The following is a 20929-nucleotide window of genomic DNA, read 5'->3' on the forward strand; positions in this document are numbered from 1 at the left end:
ATATGTTTATTGTCGGTGGGATTTTATTTTATTGAAATGGATGTCAGGTGTTTTATGGGGAGCAATTCACATGTGGCATCTAACACAAATCAACAAGATGCTGAGGAGATAGTATGGCATACATTTTCCAGAATGAAATTACAGTGAACCAGGCAGAAGGCCTTTTTCGGTGGCCACACCTTGTACTGTGACCTCCCTGCAAGATGCCCAAGAGTTAAAACAACTACATAATTTTTCGCCGATGTCTGAAGGCAGCCCTGTTTGGGGAAGCTTGCACTGTTTGATGCCGTATTTTGTTGGAAGCCGCCCAAAGAAGCTGGGGCAACCTAGTCAGACGCGCGGGGTAAGAGAAATTAATTGTTATTCTTCTCTAGCAAACTCTTGCCACAAACCGCGCGCCACTTGCCCCCAAACCCCTTTTGCCACACCCAAGATGGAGGCGCCCAACCACTCCCTTTCTGAAGGGGAGCAAAGCGAGGAAGGAAGCCTCTCCCGCTCAGAAAATGGCCGCCGCACTGGAGACTCCCTTTTATTGTTCACGCGCGTGGCCACACTCAATATGGCCGTCACCACCAGCCTCTTCTCTCCTCAGAAAAGCGTCAGCGCGCCGGTCTTAAAAAAAAAAGGTGGGGGGGGGGGAGAAAAGAGGGGCGGGGCTTGTCGCCGCTCTTCCCCACCCCGCTCTTTCTGGCCCGGCCCGCGACGCCGGCGACGTCACGCGACGCGGGGTTGCGCCCCGCCGCTGGCTGCGTGCGTGCGTCGAGGTGACGGAGCGGGCCGGACGCGTCCCTTTGTTGGCTCAGCGGCGCCTGTGAGGAGAAGCAGCAGCAGCAGCAGCAGCGGGCAGAGGCAGCAGCGGCGGGTGTTTGTTATCGGTCCGCCGAAGGGAGGCGGCCAGGCCGGAGCCTTCGAGTCCGCCCGTCCCCCCGGCGGCCCGCTGGGGCCGGCCCCGCTCCGCGCCGTCTCTCCCCGCCGCTCCAGCCGCCGCCGCCGCCGCCGCCTCAGCCGCCGCCATGGACTCGGACGAAGGCTACAACTACGAGTTCGACGAGGACGAGGAGTGCAGCGAGGACAGCGGCGCCGAGGAGGATGAGGACGAGCCCGACGACGAGGACGAGCCCGACGACGACAACCTGGACCTGGGCGAGGTGGAGCTGGTGGAGCCCGGGCTGGGCGTGGGCGGCGAGCGCGACGGGCTGCTGTGCGGCGAGACGGGAGGCCTGGGCCCCGGCGGCGGGAGCGGCGGAGGCCTGGGCAGCAGCGGCCTGGGCGGGCCGGGCCCCGGCGGAGGGCTGGGCCACGAGCAGGAGGAGGATTACCGCTACGAGGTCCTGACGGCCGAGCAGATCCTGCAGCACATGGTGGAGTGCATCCGAGAGGTCAACGAGGTCATCCAGGTGCGCGCGCGGGGCCCGGCCGGCTCGAGGGGGCCCCCGGCTTGGCTTGCACGCGGCGGGTGGCGGAGGAGGAGGAGGAGAGGAGCGGAGCAGCCGCGGCTGGAGGAAGCTCGGGGGGGCGGGGGGAGAGGGAAGGGGTGGGCGCTGCTCGTGCAGGAATGCGGGCCGTGGAGGGCCAGGAGGATCGGCCGCGGCCTGCTCCAGCCACGCCTTCGCACAAGCGCTTCGCCCAGCCAGCGAGCTGCTTGGGAGGCCCTTGCTTTTCCTCCCCCGTCCTCCCTCTCTAAGCTCTTATTTCTGCCTCTTGGCAGGGGCGACGCGGAGGGGGAGCAGGATGAATGAGGAGCAATGGCTCGGGGTGCCGTTGTCTTGTTGCGATGGGTGGAAGGAAGGGGGAATGTGCTCAAGCGGGTGTTGCCGGCTGTGTTAGTGTGTGTGCGCGCTCAGGGTTTTCAGTGAACCCGGCGTGGCAGCCGAATGGGCCTTGCTGCATTAGAAACAGCGGCTTTGTGGAACTTTAAACCAACAAACAAAATAACCTACGCTTATACGAGCTGGAGTTCCCTGATGCATAAAGCATTGTTCCCAGTTGGAAGAAAGAGAGGCGGATATATACACACACTCTTACTTGTAAGCAGTGGAGGGTGACTAATAGCCATGAAATGCATGTGTATGCATAGCCTGTGACAATTCTCTGTGGACCTTAAATGTGTATATGCCATCCCTATTATCATCAGAAATAATCGATGTTAACACTATCTTAGACTTTTTAAAGAACTGTAGCCTGTAGTCAGCCAGGAAACCATTGTTCAGAAGGTTGTACCCCTATGATCCCTAGCCATCTTTTTAAAAGCTTCTGGACTGTGAACTTAGGGATTGCACCCAGGCCCAAGAATTGAGCCCCAACAATCCTTTGTAGAGTGCACCTTCTGGACTGTGCTGTGCAGCTTTTCAGTATTGCAAAATAAAAGCAACAGGGCAGGGCTCAAGAATATGGAGTGGTGTGAGTCTGGAGTTTTTAGGTACTGTTGTGGCCTTGTGAGCTGTATAGTTTCAGATATGCTTTAGTCTGCACCCACATGTTTAGAAACACTCGTTCATGTTGCACTTTTTGCAGGTTCCACAGATACTAGAACTTTCTCAGAACCAAGGTTAATCATACTTCAAGTAGTTCCATTGAAATTGATGGACACAACTAGCTTCAGTACATTAATTTCAGTGGGTTTGTGCTGAATAGTTGCCAGGTCTGCTAGAAGGGGGATGAGCCTTCCAACTGCCAAGGGGTCTCATCTGTCTGACATAATGCTTTTTGGCTACAGTAAAATATGAGTTTGGGGACATGGAGATGCCATTATAATATTTTAGGGTGGTGTGTGTTAAAATTCTACTTCGTGCAAAATAAATTGTGTATTGATTTTTGTGAACAATTTTATTCCTAATAATGGTCATGAAGCTAGATGGTGGTTAAAACCTTTTTAGTTCTAACCAATCATTCATATTAGGCATCCTTACATGTTGCTATCTTGAAGATTGCTGGTTCTTATGGTAGAACTAGGAAAATCTCATGCTTTTATCTGGGTATTTTTCTGTGACTTTCAGTCCTCAAGATGACATACAATTGCCTAGGGTGTGTGATCCTGCCCCCCTTACACAGACAATAACTATTAAGGTAGGCAGGCAGGCAGTATTCTGTTAGCATCTTCACCATCATGAACTTACAACCATATTTAATGGTTTGCCTTTAGATAATATACCAGAATAAAACATAAGTGCTCCCTTACACATACTGATCTTGCTGAGAAGTCATTGATTCCTGCAAAATATCATTTGACTTATTCAGGAAAGTTAATAACAGATTAACATGATTCAGGAGCGCTCTGTCATAGGTACTAAAGAAGGTGTTAAGCTATGGAAGTTTTGATTCTAATTTTGTTTGGTTCAAGTTGCTTTTCTTGTTTGGCAACCATGTTACTTCTGGTTGGTAGGAATAATTGTCCTCCCTTGTCTCACAGGTTAGTTGCCATAGCAGGGGGTAGGCAATCAGTGGCTTACATAAAACTCTTTGAAAACTTCTTCCTTCAGCAGCTCCTTTGTTTGGATCAACTTGGAGAGGAAGTTATTTTGATGATAAAAGTACAGGCACCCTTACTTTGCATGGTGTTCACATGGTTGTCGAACTTGGATATAACATAGAAGATAAGTTGCACGGTGCCCTGACTGATTTCGGCCCCATCTGTACCATACTTTAAAGCAGTACCACTTTAGAGGTTCATCACTTCCCCTAAGAATCCTGGGAAGTGTCTTTTGTTAAGAGTGCTGAGAGTTATTCCACAGAACAGTATTCCCCTCACAGAGCTTCAGTTCTCGCAAGAGTCAGTCCCTCTTCCCAGGTAGCTCTGTGAGGTGAATGTTGGTCTCCCAGCAGCTTCTCAGCACTTTAAAGAGTACCTTAAATGTATAGTGCAGATGGGACCTTTGTTTTACTGCATGTGTGTGTTGTAACCATTTTCTAGCAAATACTTTGCCAAATCAAAATCTCCCTCCTGTCCTTTGAGCGGAAAAGAGATGTAGTACTGGTATATCTGGCAGGTGGAAAAAGCAGCAGGAGAGGGGGGCAGCAGTCTAACATTTATTTTAACTGTGATGAGACAGGAGAGAAGCTAGGATTGGAAAATGCATTCAGGTGATACAGAGAGGCTCTTACTGCCATTCTTCTACATTTAGATATCACAGTGATTTGGCCCTAAACATGACTAAAGAGAAGGGGCAGTGCTTTTTTTCCTGGGGAGGATGCAGGGGTACGCATTCCCCTAAACATTTTATTAATCTAAGTTTGGCCTCATTGAAGGGCAGTATTTCAGTATGAGTAGGAAAATGAGAGTACTCCTAAGCATTTTTTTAAAGGAAAAAAGCATTGAGAAGGGGTAACCATGAACCTATTTGGGGTCCTGGAGGGGGTCATTGTGGCCAGAGATTGCTCTCCTATTTCCAACAGAAGACCTGCATGTCAGTTTTATATTGGGCGTAAAACTCTCAGCTTCCAGCCCTAAATCTATAGAGTTAAACTGAAAGCAAACTGAACCCAAACTTTTTTAAGGGCCTTCACTGATGTGGTGAGAAGAATGTGAGAGGTAGTGTACTTTGCCCTGTAGATTGCAGCTGCTGTGTCATTATCTGTTCTTCTTACCCACCCTGTTTGCAGCCTGACAGTTTGCACTTTAAATACGACAAAGTTTTGCATAACAGGGAGAGCTGCAATAGATTCCGACTTCACAGCAAGTAGGAAAATACTTGTGAAGTAACTTGTAGCACCATTTGTGTACTTTTGTCATGTTGGCTACTTCACATTAGTAGTGAAACACTTGCTTTTTGGGAACCTTCAGCCTTAAGGCTTAGTCCTTCGGTGATTTTTTTAAGGCAAGGTGAAAAATGGCTGCAGTTTGATTTCAAATTGCAAGGGTTGGGTGGTTCTTATTGCAGAGTGAGTAACAGTGGGTGTGGATGCATTGCTTCTGCTTCAATTCTGTTCAAGTAGACCCTGCTCTTAAGCTTATCTCTCCTTAATCTGTAGTGTGAGATATGTAAGAAGTGTGTATCTTGGTATATTTGTGTCTGACACTTCAAGGTCAAACATAAGATTGGAGTTTTATTCAGGGAGCAAATGTGCTTGGTCAACTGGATCTCCAGTCTCAGCCTACTGCTGTTGGGTTATATGATCGGCTTCCCGGCTCTTGCTCCGCAGGTCTTCAGTTTTTGTGAGGCTGAGCTAGCACATGCTTTTTACTTGCTTAACCACTTCTACCTTGTGATATATTGAAGTTGTCTTCAATATATTACCCAGCAAACAGAAACTTTAGAATGAATGCCTTCTGGGTTGTTGGTTTTGTGTGTGTGACAGACACAGGAATGACTTACCACTCTGTAATGATGGAATGAGGTGGGGTTACTTGCTCAGTCTTAAAATCTGCATCAAAAGTCTATAATGAGCAGGAGGGAGCAGTTCAGCTAACTTATATAACATCACATGTTCATGTTTACCTACTACTTTTGCAAGCATGCTGAATGCTAAGTTACCATTAGTTATTTTGCTGAATTCTTATCCAGGCACCATGGTTCTCAAATGTGAGTTATTTATTGAAAAGTCCTGAAATGGGCTTTGGAAATTATCAGAACACTATTGCATTACTACTTGTGTTTCTGAATCTGAAGTGCTTGAGTCCACTTAACGCAAGATATTTTAGTTTTTGGAAAACATACCAGAATACAGAATACCAAGCTAGTGTCAGACAGAAGTAAATGCATGTGTTGGTATTTGTTCTTACGCAAGTGAAAACTAATTCTTTCCTAATTGTTGATTGCTTGTATTTTAAAGGTTAAGTGCACAGACCTAACATTCCTTGAAAATTGAAGCCATTAAACAATATTTCCCTTAGGCTTTGAGCAGAGGGTTAGAGAAGAGAGGGGGAGCTGAACATTAAATGCATTAAATGACTTACCAGTTACCACGTAAAATGCTACTTGGTACATTGTGAAATAATAAAATTAACACATTTTGATTCTGCCAATAATCAGGTATATTTTTGATACGAGAGATGGAACTACAAGCTGCTACAGTCTAAAGTAACTAAGCATATCCCCATGACCATGAAGAAATAAATTCATTTTTTTTTACAGACAACTCAAATGAATGAATACAAGTAGGCTTCTGAATAGCTTCTTGCCTAGTGATAAGAAATGCACACAAGCTCTTCTAATAGAAAGATTTGATCTATTTTGCTTTTACTTTGGGACTTTGCATGGAAGAAGAGAATACTACTGAAAGTTCTTAAGCTTTTGAGTGTTATGCCTCAGTATGTGTAGTAGGATAGAGGGTTTTGCATATAGATACATGTTTGCATTAGTGAGAACTCACACAGATACCTGTTGGACACATGCTCTGGCTTACTCCAGAAGGGAGGGAAGAGGATTGACAAACACCCAGACTTGGTCCAAGAACAGTTCTGGAGCTGCTGCTTCGCCAACATCTCCTTGTTTTCTCCCTTTTATGGGCAGCCCTGCAAACTGAGTCCAGATTCTATTGTGTTCTCTGCCTCCTTACTTGTGAGGGAACTGTATTTGTGGCCCCTGGCTTGAGAAATATTTTGTTCCCTTTGTCCTGAGGTCAGCTGCTAGGAAGACACAGCTACCCATGGCCTCTTTAACAACACTGCTGCTTGTTTCTTTTCTGATTTCTCTCCTCCCCCAAATTTCCTTCAACCTCTTCTCTCACTTTAGACTCCATTCTTGTCCAGTGGGCTTGTGTCACAAATTGAAGTAACAGAATCCATGTGTTTAGCTATCTTCTCATATTGTATCTGGAACCAATGGGTTATGGCAGTGGTTTTCAACCAGTGTGCCATGGCACCCTGGGGTGCCTTGAATTACGGTCATGGGTGCCAGAGACAATACTAGCCTCTGACCTTCTCGCTCGCCTTCCCTTCCTCCCCTGATGCCCTCTTGCATCTCTGCCTCCCAAAGGTTTGTGCAGCTGTTTGATGCAGCAGCCCTGGCTACTAGCTCCCCAAGCGAATGGTGCTTCTGGGGCTAGCCAGGGGGTACTTTCCAGGTTCCTGTGGAACAGTGTGAGGAGGCACCTCTCTTTGGGGCAGGGGGCAGCAACAGTGGCTGCCCAGAGGACTCCCATGGAGAGAGGAGAGGAGGCTGAGGGAACACTCCTTAAGGGAGCGTGAGGAGCTACCGGCTCTGCAGGCAGGGGGTGACATAGCTGGGCTCCTGATCCCCACAGGGGTGCTGCAGAAAGAATGTAGTCATCCCTCTGGTTGTGTTTGCTTCATGTTGCGGATTTTCGGGTTGCGAACGCGGCAAACCCGGAAGTGTATACTTCCAGGTTTTGACGCACGCGCAGAAGCGATCTGCGCACTTCGCACATGTGCAGAAGCGCACGTGCAGTAGCGGCACTCTACTTATGGACTTTTTGAGCTGCAAGCGGCACCCCGAAACGGATCACATTCGTAAGTAGAGGTACCACTGTAGTTGGTCAAGGGAGTTGTCGACCCAAAAAGATTGAAAACCTCTGGGTTATGGCACGCTAGCATGCTTTGGAACTGTTATTACATCATGTGATAAATATGATTCCTAAGACCCAAGGAAAGTCAGCATGAAGGTAAAATCAGAATTAGCTCAGAAAAAAGATAAATGTGAGGCCTAGTTCTCACATACAGCTTAACCAGTAGTTAGCCTATCTGCATGTGTCACACCGGAGTGCAAAATGATGTTCTTGTGACCCAACACACAGCACGCTATATCAGAGAAGGCCCTGACTCCTAATTTTCTATGGGGAAGGAATTTTTATTTGATATGGAGGAACATTCATTGATGTGACCCCCAGCATGCACTCAGCCCATGTACTGCTGGATCAAGCCAAAAACCAGTCATGTTCAGCAATTCTCACAAGTTCTCACAGTTGACAACCTGATGTGTCTTACATCATCATCATCATCATTATCATTATTATTATTATTACTACTACAATTTATACACCGACCTATACCCGGAGGTCTCAGGGCGGTTCACAATAAGACTGAACGCAGGACTTGAGGAGTGCAGTGGTGCTGTTCCCACTTATAATGCCCAGCAGCTGGTATTCAGGAGCATATGGCCTCCAACAGTCGAGTTAGAGCATATAACCACATGGTTAGGAGTCCCCGATAGCCCCATGCTCCTTGAATTTGTCTACTCCTCTTTTAAAGCCTGTCCAGATTGGTGGCCACCACTGCTTTTTGAGGGGACAAATTTCATAATTTATGCTGCGTGTGAATGAATACTTTCTTTTTCCCCCTGTCCTGAATCTTCCCACATTCAGCTTCATTGGATGGAGTGCCTCAGGTTCTAGTGTTACAAGAGAGGGAGGCAAACCTATCTGTGCACTTTTCCTGCACCATCCATAATTTCATACAACACTGTTGTGTCTCATTATTCACCTTTTCCCCAGTTAAAAAGCCCCAAATAGTGTAATATTTCTTTAGCTGGTAACATTTCACCAGGTGGTTCTCAACATATTTAAAAAGCTTCTTTGTAAGTCTTTTTTTCAAAACATCTTTAAAAACTACTAGAGAGTTCAGCTGCAGCAAAGTCATCCAGCTTCCTTGACAGGAAGCTTACTAGTCTTGTTCCTTAAACCAACATGTGATTCATATGCATACTTAGATGAATACTGTTCACCTTAAGATCAACAAAGGCTGAAAAGTGCCAAGAATGGACCAGATAAAAAGCCGCATATGCACCCATGATATGAAAGAAAAGCCTAAAGTTATATCATCCCACTTCTCACCTCAAGATCAAAACAAGAGAAAAATACAAATGATCAGTGCCAAATTTACTATTTTACTATTCCTCTTGTCAGCAGCCCTTAATTTTCCTGCTTCAACCTGTTTTCACCTTTCTGTGTGCCTGTGGTGCTATTGATGACATCGGCTAATTTTGTTGATTGACATCTGATGGGAAATGACTCTTGATTCCAATTCCAAGGAGCAGAACATAGAGGTGTTCTTTGTGTCTCCCCAGCAGTTGTGAGAACTCCCTTCCCCTACAGGTCTATAAAATTCTGAATCCATATCCTTTTCTGTACAAGCTGGGGGATAACACAAATTAGATATGTGTTATAAATTATTTTAGTTCTAATTCTTACCTTTGATAAGCTCTTGAAAATGGATTGGACTGAAACTGAGCTCAAAATTCATTGTTCCTTGGACTCCCACTTTATTTGGACTTCCAGGGAGTGGTCCAAAAATACTTACAGGTGTATCATACTGGAAGATGAAGCTTGTTGGATGTGGCCACACTGCCCTAGTGGTTGCTGATGGAAGCAGAATTGGAGGAAAATTGAATTGGTTTAAAAGTTGGGCATTGCCTTTACCCAACGTGAAAGCACATGAGTTTGAAGAATAAGAGTGGATTGGCAAGTGTTCATATATGTGAAACTGTTTTATTGAAGGATCATGATCAGGTGTAATGCTTTTTGTTTCTAAGGTAAGAAGCAATAGCACAAAATTTTAATAAAGAAATTTAGGTTGAATGTTAGAAAGGACTCCCTAGTAGTGATGATGATAATAATATAGCACGGAAAAGATGCCCAGGGATGTTTTGGGATCACTTGCCATTGGCTTGTAAGCAAGCTTTGACACTCTATTTTCATGCATTTGTTGATTTTATTGTAGCAGTGCTTTGAGTGCTTTTAACAGAGAAGCAACTCTTTAATATTAACAATAAATAGAAAGGTTTATATCAGGCTTCCTCAACCTCTGCCCTCTAGATGTTTTGAGACTACAATCCCCATCATCCCTGACCACTGGTCCTGCTAGCTAAGGATCATGGGAGTTGTAGGCCAAAAAAACATCTGGAGGACTGAGGTTGAGGAAGCCTGGTTTATATTCTTTTTGCCACTGGCTAATGGAGGCAGTTGTGGAAATAGCAGCACTGCAGGCCCTCATTGGCCAACCAGAATTTGACTCTTTTACTTCTCTGTTTTTCGAAAGCAGATGAGTAGCTACCACTTGTGACAGTGGCAGGAAAACCAAGCCTTTTGATTCTGGGTTTGGTGGACTGTGCTCGTGTAATGTAGTACTGTAGCTAGATTTGTTGGAGAGACCCTGCCTTAAATTCCTGCTTGGCCACAAAGCCTCCTGAGGAGCCTTGAGCTGGTCTCAGCTGAATCTACCTCACAAGGTGGCTTTGAGGATAAAGAGAGGGGGGTGTATTCTGCTCTGAGCTCTTCAGAGAAAGGGAAGGATTATAATATAATAGCGGAGCAATCTCCAGCTCTGTAATTGCATCTAGCATTAATTTTGTTTGCAAAACTTCATATATTATCACCGATGTACAAAAAAAAGGCCTAGGCTGCCTGTCATTTAAAATGATGCACACTGAAACCATTGGTACTGGAGAAATCTGAGGCTTTTATAGTCTCTGTTTGAAACCTGGCAAAGTAATTTCATACTTGGAGTATTTTGAAATGTTTCTGAGCCTCTGTGGCTGTAAAATAGATTTGTTTGAAATATTGCTGATATTTCAGCTCTGTGCTAATTGTGGCAGCCATTCCAGAAATGAAGACCATTACTTGAAGCTGTCACTTTCAATGCTTAAGTGACTTGCAGATCCTTGATATATTTTTAACTCCAGGAGGGTTGCCTACTGGAATAGGACAGCTGTTTATTTTGCCACTAGCAGTCTTTGGGCAACAAGAGCACAAATGTAATCACCCTAGCCCAGACCTAAGTAGAAAGGGGGTGTTATGTAACATGTTGCTCTCCGAGGGTTTAGAATAAGCTGGCTTGAGTTATGTGGGGTTTTTTTTTGTTTTTTTAGGCTGCAAATATTCTTTAAAACATGCGTAACCTGAATAACTCTTGGGGGGCCAACAGATCATATTGCTGTGTTTTGAGAATACCTGCGATATTTATTCTGACTTTCCTCTAGATTTTTTTTTTGTAGAAATTCAGTAGACTTTCTGCAGTGGAAATTGTATAACATAAACTCAATTGAGAAGACTCCCTCTTAAAAGGGTGGCATGTTGCACTTAGTGACCACTTGATACTAATCTATTCCTATAAAATCTTGATTACAGTGCTGTCTAAATTATTCAGTTGTATTGTATGGGCGTTTAACATCTGTCAAATCTGTGAGGACACGTTACACCACCACAGTAAGTGTAGGTGCACTTACACATGGGTACTATGTAAATTTTGCAGAAAATGCCCAAGAGACTTGGCCTGGCCTTTACTAGGATACGAAAAGCTTTTTTTTTTAAAAAAAGGCAACAAGCCCTGGTAAAAGCTAGTTTTTCCCGGAATAATGTATTAATTAATCCTTTTAGCAGTACTGTTTAATCAAATGCATATTGTGCTGCTGTGGATTGTTCCATATTGAATATTTAACATAGGAAAATCACCTTATACAAGTCAGGCTCCTGGACCACCATGTAGTTACTATTGCCTGTACTAACACCAGTCTTTCTCAGTTTTCAATATGCCAGAGATTGAACCTGGGAACCTCTGCATGCAAAACATGTTCTCTACCATTGGACTACAGCCCTTCCCTTAAGGACATCTTAAAAACTAAGTTTAGAAGCTTAGTTTTTGAAAAATGTCTGAAATTTTAGCATGAAACTCAAATATCTGGCCACCACAGTGTTTTTGCTGTCTCCTTCAAAATATACTGGCAGATGCCTAACACAAGACATTAATATCCTTGATATCTCTTTCCCACTTTTTCAAATGTGTTTCCTTTTCACTCACATTTTCCTTTGCCATATATCTTAAGAGACCCTTCCTACATGATGGCTTTCACTTGGGCAAATTTTAATATGCCAGGATACTCTGTTTTGTATGAAATGACACAGATGTAAAGCGTGTCACTAAAATATATGCAAACAGAGGTGTGACCTTTTTCCATTCACTGTTCACATTTATTTTAAATGCAAAAATAGAGAATTAGATATGTGGACACGTACTGTACATCATGTCAGGTCAGCATGCAACGAAATGCAACACTTTCCTTAAAAGCAATATTTCATCCTCCCACTCTCTTCCTTCTTCCCAAACAGATTGCCAAAACTCACCTCCCCTCTGAAAGAATACCCTACTTTTCTGGTAGAATGAAGCTTTGGGTGGAACCATATGGAAGCCCATAGTTCATTCATGAGTAAAGGTGGAAATTTAATAACTGGGCTGCTCTTTTCTGAAGCAATAATATTTCTAGGGCTTCCCACTTTGCACTGTCACTTCCTGAAGTGGATACAGGTAAAGTAATTTTGCAGTAATATGGTGGGTTGTACATCATTATACAATAAAACCAAGCGTAGGAGATTGTAAACCCATTGTCTCAAATTTCTAGTGTAAAGCTTTTCACTGGAGCGGATTGAAAAAAACACCTTTTCCCTTTCATTAGTTTTCTGGTGCTAGTGTCTTTCCCTTCATTGAGAGCTAGTGTGAAATTCTGGTTAGTTTTTTGAGCTTAGATTCAAGGAGCTCTAGTTTGAATACCCACAAAACTCACTGAGTGACATTGGGGCAGCCAGTGCATAAAATGTGACAAGCCCATTGATGTATGCCACCCTGAGCTTTCTGGAGGAAAGTGGAACAGTAATGTGAGAAATGATGAGTCCGGGCTTCTAAGTACCAAAACTAGCTTCCATTTTAAGCTTCATCATTTGCTCCTTGATACCATGCACTTTCAGGTGACTAGTTTTGCGCAGTTGAACGTTTTCTGACGATTTCAGTGGGAAAGGGTAGGAGACACTTGCTGGCTAAGCATGTAATGAAGCCAGTAGAAGTGGTACATGTACAGAAGCGGAGCCCCTACCTTAAGCCTTGGCCTGTAGGAGAGCTAATGCCATCTGAAATTTTGTGAGTCAAGCGTGTGTCTACTTAGGTAGAAATGATTTTTAAATTTAGCCAGGAACTGTTTGACATGGAACGGTAGGCAGGAATGTTTTGGTAATTTTGAGTTGTGTTTTAGAAATGCTGAATGAAATGCTTCTTCATTAACTAAAATGTGTGTGTGTGCATGCATTCAGAACAAATGGATTAATTGATTGGGCAGTGCTTTTTTACATTTGAACTATGACGTGCCATAGGGAGAGCCAAGAGTTCAGCACTCCTGAAGTCTTTCCCCATTGAACTACCACTGTGCCTATCCAGTGCTTGGGATGCAATACTGAATTTTTGCTAGTCTTATCCTGTAGGCAGATTAATATTGCTGAATATCTAATCAGTTTTTCTCTTGCTTTCTCCTTGCCTTCCAAGTGTCTTTCACTTCCCTTGTATTGAACAACCCTAGGGTGTGTAGCCATGAACACAATTCATGATTTAAGTACTTTTTAATTAACGTTTAGAATTCATACCAAAAACCGACAAAATCTTGCTTGCATTAGTGCGGCTAGGTAATTACAGTGGATGCTTGGGTTGCGAACGCGATCCGTGCAGGATGCACATTCACAATCCGCAGCGACGCCTCTGCGTACGTGCGGGTTGCAATTCGGGGCTTCTGCGCAAAGTGTGATTTGCGCTTCTGTGCATGCGCGACCGCCGAAACCTGGAAGTAACCTGTTCCGGTTTCGGCGGTACGCAACCTGAAGCGTCTGTAACCCGACAGAGCTTGGACCTAATGTTGTTATTTCCTCCCTCCCCACTCCAGATACTGTGGGCAAGAGTTTTGTAACAAGCCCAGGGCAGTCAGCACTGTAGTCCTACAGACTACAGCTACCTTCCCCTCTGAGCACAGGCCATACTGGCAGAGACAGATGGGAGTTGGAACCCAACACTGTCTGGCAGGACACATATCCCCCTCCCACATCTCACTGTCTCCAGTGTTATGTTAGTAGCTGAAGAGTAGGGTATGAATGAAGGGGATGTGGGAACTCCCATTAGATGCTTTTAAAAAGAATCCATGCTAGTTGAGTTGCAACTTCAAATGTGTTTTGTGCTGTGGGCATACTCTTGACTTTCTTGCAATTGGAGATCAGTTAGATATTGGTCTTCAACTGGTGCTGTGGGACTCATAAATGGATTATCTGAGGATTTTTTTTGCATCTCCCTCCCTCCCAGTGTGGATCCTGTTTTGCATGTTGGGATTAAAGGTGGTTTCTGGGTCTAAGAGAATGTTGAAGGTGTTTCTATTATAAACAAGCATAACAAAGTTGCTTTTCAGTGCAGTGAAACTGTTGCATTCTGGTAGATTATTTGTGTGGATACAAATTCTACATGGTCCTAGGATTGACAATTTCCTCTGAGGTAGCAAACCCATAATCTCTTACAAATGTAGCATAGTACTGTAATAGAAATGAAGTGATCAAAGCAACTTGATATTTAAATTCTATGTTGCGAAACCTGCAACTCCCATCAATTCGTCCCTGATCATTGATTATGCTTTGGGGGCTGATGGGAGTTGGAGTCCAATAATATCAGGCTGTGTGTGCATGTGTGCCACAAGTTCCCTACCCACCTACCCTGGCTGTAGCATATAGTGGCAGATTTTGTGATTTGGTTTATATTTGTAGTGCTGCACATTCATTTTACTAGCACTAGTCTTCTGAAGTAACAAATTGTTACTGTAGGCTTCTGGCAACGTTTAGAAACTTTAGAAATAGGTTATGAATATGGCGGGTGAGGTATTGAATGGCTTTATATTGTCATCTTAAAAACTGTTGTCAAAATCGCAACACTCAGAATTGGGTAGTGTAACTCTTGTTCCAGATCGCAGCTTACTAAAAAAATCCCACATGTCTGGCCTTTGATACTTGGGGTACTTGAGGTAGTATGTGCTATGAGTCTGAAGTATTGCTGGATAATTAGAATATTGGTCATTGTGTAAAGTAATGTCTTGTTGGAGCCATTTCTGAATTTCTGTCCATGGGTGCTAGAACCAGTGATGTTGCTTAGCTTTGCAACTGGGATGGAGTAGGGCTTAGAAATAAAATAAGCTTTTATGACATGAGTCAATATACTATTTGTATTTCAGCTGGGCTCATAAATAAACAAACGCCATTTTCAAGGCTCCCTGCCCTGTGTCATTCTCCCTCCCCAAACCTTACCTTCTAGCAGCAGTAGTGCTGGGGCCTGGCAACCTACAGTTCTCAGGCACTTCCCGTTTGTAAGTCTTCCTGGCCTTATGAAGTCCTCACTTAACAGATTCCTGTTGCTGAGTGTAAGTTGTAGTGTTAGAAAGGTACCAGGCGCGTTTTGCGACTAGTGTGGGTCCAATTGTGACAACATGGAGATCTTCGGATGCCAGATTGGCAACTGGGGAAAGCAAAATGTCACTTAGAGAAGGATCTGAAATATTTTCTTTGAAGCTTGAATTTGTTTTGTTCTGGGTTGTTTTATTTGATGTTTTAATATGTTGTAAACTGCTTTGAGATTTGTTCTTTAAAATATAAAGCAGTGTAGAAATTATGATGATGCTAACAACAACAAATTCCACCGGGAGGGCAGGGATGGCACCTAGACATTCCATTGTGGAGACTGTAACCTAGGTTTAAGGTGCCATTTGGCGATTAGATTACGGTATATATCTGATTTTTGAACACTGGCAAGTTGTGTTGTTTTTAGGAAGCAGGTAGGTGTACGGCCACAACATTGTATTTGGGACCACAACATTGTATTTGGGACCACAACATTGTATTTGGGATGCGGGTGGCGCTGTGGGTAAAACCTCAGCTCCTAGGACTTGCCGATCGCATGGTCGGCGGTTCGAATCCCCGCAGCGGGGTGCGCTCCCGTTGCTCGGTCCCAGCGCCTGCCAACCTAGCAGTTCGAAAGCACCCCCGGGTGCAAGTAGATAAATAGGGACCGCTTACTAGCGGGAAGGTAAACGGCGTTTCCGTGCGCTGTGCTGGCTCGCCAGAGCAGCTTCGTCACGCTGGCCACGTGACCCGGAAGTGTCTGCGGACAGCGCTGGCTCCCGGCCTATAGAGTGAGATGAGCGCACAACCCTAGAGTCTGTCAAGACTGGCCCGTACGAGCAGGGGTACCTTTACCTTTACCTTTAGGTGTAGCTAGCAAAATATGGTGGAGGAAATCAGCTGCAGAGAAGTCTGGGGATAGTGAAGGATCTGCAGTTGTCTTCGTCTTTAAGAGCTTTGTTTTTCTAAAACCCTTGATTACTTAAGATTTCTTTTAGGAAAACAGGAAACATAAGCACATTGTAATCAAAAGCAAGGTGCCTGTGTTTTTTTAATGTAACCTTAAAACCTGTTTTTACTTGCCAGGGTGGCTAACCTGTGACCCTCTCCCTATTGTTGGGCTCCCATCATCCCCAGCCAGCATGACCAGGCAGTCAGGCATGATGGGATTTGTAGTCCCACTGAGTATCTCCAGAGCTTAGCATCATGTCAAATCATATCCACCAATGTGTGCAGGGGCAATGGAACCCCTGTGCAAAATATTTGTCGACTGTACTGCCCAGAGCTCCTTGGAGGAAGGGGGATGTAAATGTGTATTGGAGCTTTGATGCCTACGCATGTTAAACTTCCAGTTCTTCATGGGCATGCCTCTGTTTTGCTGCTCATTAACTTCTACCATGACATTTCCCCCCCTTTTTCTAGAATCCAGCAACTATCACCAGGATACTCCTTAGTCATTTCAACTGGGATAAAGAAAAGCTGATGGAAAGGTAAGCAAACTGCTTTTCTCCTTCTGGAAAGTGTTCTGGTAACCTGGTAGGTTTATTATTTCAGTTATCTATACTTGGCTGCAGATTAGCATTCACAATGATTTTCAGATTTTTGTGAGAGCAAGTTCTCTTAGTGAAGAAAATGGTGTTCAAGCCACCCTGAGTATGTAAGTGCTTCATTCTATCTAGACAGTCACCAGTTGCCTATGTTAGAGGCAATCAGATGGCTGAATGCGAGACTTGCTGTGTTTTAAGGTTGTGGTGGCAGAGTGGAGAGGACAAGGGTGGGGTCAGGGAGAAGCCTCCTGTTCCCAAGAGATACATGCAGGGTACTGCCTTTTTATATTGAATATGCCCGTCTTTTACAATGTGTTCTCCCTAGGGTTTCATAACCCTCAGTGCAAGCGTAAACATGGTCCTGGGTGGTAACTGGAGAGAGAGTTTTCAAATCTGGGTGATTTTAGTTATCCTGGCTCTCGCCCTTGCTTGTACCTGACAATACTCATTGTATTAATGTCAGTCTACGTTGCTGTTGACATATATTGAACAATCGTATAATGTGGGCAGAGCTAACTGACTTGTGTCTTGCTGCATTTAATTTGTAGCTTGAGTGTTGCTATAATAAAACGCTATTTTCAGGAAATGCAGATCTTGTTTCTTTTTTGCAAGTTGTATTTGAACTGTGCCAACATGGAACTGTGGAGGTTAAGCAACTGCAAGGAAGCCAAATATTCTCAAATCAAAAGAGTTCCTTCTCTAACTCCCATGAGGAGTTCAGAGTTGGACTCATGGAAATGGTACGGCTTGGCATGAGGCACTTTCAGCATTCATTGTTGTTGCACTATATGTCCAACACACTGTCTAAAAAATCTTTTTAAAGTCCCAGCTCAAAGAGTAACATGAGAAATATGATACAAGAGGAAAAAGTGATGGAGGTAGGGAGTCTGTGGCTTGTCAGAAGTTGCTAGTCTGCAGCTACTTTAATCCCCAACCATAGTGTCTGAGATTGACAATCTACCCTTCATAGTTGCAAAGATAAATTTGAAGAATCTGGTGCTTTGCTGATTCCTCAACCAGGTTAAAATCTGGCCTTCTTCATTGTGCTCCAGCTGCTTTCAAGATAGAGGAATTTAAATCACCAAGAAAAGATTGTAAATGAGAAATATAGTTTAAATCTATTTAGAAAAAGCTGGATCCAGCTGTTGGTGTAAAAGAGAAGGCTAATTTATATTTCTTGCATATTAACATTTGGTTTGACAGCTTGTTTAAGATGGGAACCTTAGTTAAGAGAATGGTAAAGTCATATCTGAACTGCCTATTTTTCTCTTGTTTGGAACAGCAGACAACTGAGTAGGGAAATGAGGTTGAGTAATTGTGTCTTACACTTCAGAAAAATTGCTAGTAAAGTCGAAAAGTTGTAAATGGATTCATTAAGCTTTTTTTTTCATGCTAGAAAATCACCACTACTGGTGGTCCATGTTTTCACCAAGAATAAAGCATGATACTGGCTGTTTGTGTGCTTTTTTTGGTTTTAAAGAGCATAACTTTCAGGTGGCATAGCAAACACTACCCAGTAGGAAAAATATACATTAGTTGTGTGGCACTTATTCTAGGTGTCCCAAGGAATATTATTGGTAACTTGATTACGTTTATTTAGGAACAGATTCCATTTGTAGTATAGCTTTTCATTCCAGTAATGCTTGTGAATCTATTAAAGGATGCTCTTCCATGTGTAAACTGATGTAATCTGCTATTTAGCTTCGAAATCCTCTTGGGCAAACTATTAGGAAAATCCCTTGCTCTGAAATGATAGAAGTATTCTTCCAGAATCTCTTTGATTCCAAATCCTTTGGATTTCCCACTTTCTTCTTCTTCTCATGTCTCATTTCCAATTACACATGATATTGTACAGTAATTCTAGGAAGCAGTTTCCGCTTATTATAGCTAGGTTGCTTGATTCAGCATTGATTAGGAATTTAAACTTGAATTTTAACTTGTTATACAATGGCAAAGCAATATTTGTCCTTAAAGGTAAAGCGACCCCTGACCATTAGGTCCAGTCGCGGATGACTCTGGGGTTGCGGCGCTCATCTCACTTTATTGGCCAAGGAAGCCGGCGTTCAGCTTCCAAGTCATGTTAAATTTGACTAGACCCAAGACCCCAGTAGTGCAGCATTCTGATCTTACCATGTCCAGCCAGATACATATATGAAGCCCACAAGAAGAAAATGAGTGTAATAGCACTCTTCTTCTGTTAATACCAGCTGCTGAGAATCACAAGACATGTTGTTTCTGATACTGGAGGTATAGCCACATGGCTTGCATCCATCCACTAGAAACCGTGTGTTTCGTATCAGCCCAATTCTGTTTACCGTATTTTTCGCCCCATAGGACACACTTTTTCCCCTCCAAAAATGAAGGGGAAATGTGTGTGCGTCCTATGGGGCGAATGCAGGCTTTCGCTGAAGCCTGGAGAGTGAGAGGGGTCGGTGCGCACCGATGCCTCTAGCTCTCCAGGCTTCAGGAAGCTATCCGCAAGCCTTGAAAGCCTGGTGGGAGTTCTTGCGGGCAGCAGCCTGCAGCCCGAAGCATGGGGCGCCCTCCGGAGGGCTCCCCGTGCTTCGGGCGGGTGTCCGCAAGCCTTCCGCGCCCGGCGGGAGGTGGCAGCCTGCAGCCTCCGGAGGGCGCCCCGTGCTTCGGGCAGGTGTACACAAGGCTTGGGACTGCAGCCGCGGCGGGGGGGGGGGGGGAATAAATTTCATCCCCCCCAAAAAAAACCCGAGGTGCGTCCTATGGGCCGGTGCGCCCTATAGGACGAAAAATACGGTAACCTTCTCCTGGCCCTGTTGAACGTCAGGCATTTTGATTAAGCTTTTCTGACTTCTTAGTTAATTTAAACTGAATTTATGTTTTGTATTGTTTGTAAACCCACTGTACTTATAAGCAGTGGTGTTAGGTGGTGTGCAGATCGTTGAAATAAAGACCGTATTTTTCCATGTATAAGACGCCCCCATGTATAAGACAACCCCTATTTTTTTTAACCCAAAATTAAGAAAACGAAACCCTAAAATAGAAGTGAAAATCTGGGTGATTGGCGGAGGCAAGTTGTTGATCTTTTTTGGGGTGATCACCCTCAAAGTGTCCAGCAAGAGGTGCATGCAGTGCACTGTGGTGCAGAAGCAAAGGCAGCGACTGGGGCACCACACACTTCCCCTCGGTAGTGGCAGCTGCTGCTGTGGGGAAGCAGGCTCCTAAGCAGGATGCCAAGAAAGAGCCGGAGGAAGGCAGCGACCGCTCTGCTTTGAGCGATGCCATTGAGCAAACTAAGCTGACGAAGGTGGTGAGCGGGCTGGGGGCAAGGTGGGAGTTTGAGAGGGGAAGAGGAAAAAGATGAAAGAAGGGCAAGGAGAGATAGCTGAGGCAGCTCTCGGTGGCGGCGGCAGCTGCTCTTGATCCAGTGGTCGAGCCAGCGGGGGCTTCAGGAGGTGAGCCAATCGCTAGCATATAACCTGGGGGGGAGGAGAGAAAGGGGGGTGGGAGCAGGAGGGACTGCCTCAGCCCACCCAAGCCAAAATGCCGGACATATGCTTAAATATTTTAAAATTCCCTCAGAGGCCCATGTTTGGTGTACAAGACAACCCCCAATGTTTTACTAATTTTTTTTAGCAAAAAACCTCATCTTATATACACGGGAAAATACGGTAAATGGCAAATGTCTGCCATTCTACTATTGACACTCTCTTCTAAGCAACAGATTAATTTGATGCCTGTACAAAAATGTGCTGAAACACTCTTGTTAATATTTTATGTTACACTGTGTTAGTTGTGTTAGATAATGGGAAATGCCCATCTTGGTATAATTTAAGAGTTCCTTCTTGGTTTTCTCCTGTAAGGAGTTTAGCAAGACCTGTGAGAGGGCAAGTTTCCAACAGCTGCCCCAACTGGGTAAGCTCTTTCCTCCCCCACCTCTCCTCCAGAGTATTCAATGGTTTCCATTCATTCTTTGAGTGGCCTTAAATACCAGGCTATCACAGACCTGACTCAGACACTGCCCATTTATTATGTCACCCGAGAAATAAGGATGGCTGCTGCTTTTGAAATTTCCAGTGGGATAGCTCAAGATCAGGCAGTTAGTTATTCTAAGCAATGAGAGCAGCAGCTGCAGAAATTGCAAGGATTAGAACCATAGGAAACTGCTTCCTAAATGGTTGGTCCATTTAGCTCAACATTTAATATACTCACTGACAACAGTTTTCCAGGGCTTTAGATGGGGTCTTTCTGAATGCAATTTGGAGAGGATGAGAACTGAACCTGGCAGCTTCTGCTTGCAAAGCATCTAGTCTGCTACTTGAACTAAAACCATT

General features: G+C 44.3%; 1 protein-coding gene across 2 annotated transcripts in view; it reads left to right on the plus strand.

Moving 5' to 3' along the window:
- The first annotated feature begins 753 nt into the window (after positions 1-753).
- Positions 754-20929, plus strand: part of ARIH1 (ariadne RBR E3 ubiquitin protein ligase 1) — a 50470-nt gene continuing 30294 nt past the window's right edge. The window contains exons 1-2 of one of the 2 annotated variants that reach the window (XM_053365288.1): positions 754-1397; positions 16498-16565. In XM_053365288.1, the coding sequence (XP_053221263.1) occupies positions 1014-1397; positions 16498-16565 (452 nt within the window). In that variant the 5' untranslated portion in view covers positions 754-1013. The remainder of the gene's footprint in view (positions 1398-16497; positions 16566-20929) is intronic. The other variant, XM_053365289.1, reaches the window with a different exon arrangement.

Source organism: Podarcis raffonei, chromosome 14 (genome assembly GCF_027172205.1).
Source record: "Podarcis raffonei isolate rPodRaf1 chromosome 14, rPodRaf1.pri, whole genome shotgun sequence".
NCBI lineage: Eukaryota > Metazoa > Chordata > Lepidosauria > Squamata > Lacertidae > Podarcis > Podarcis raffonei.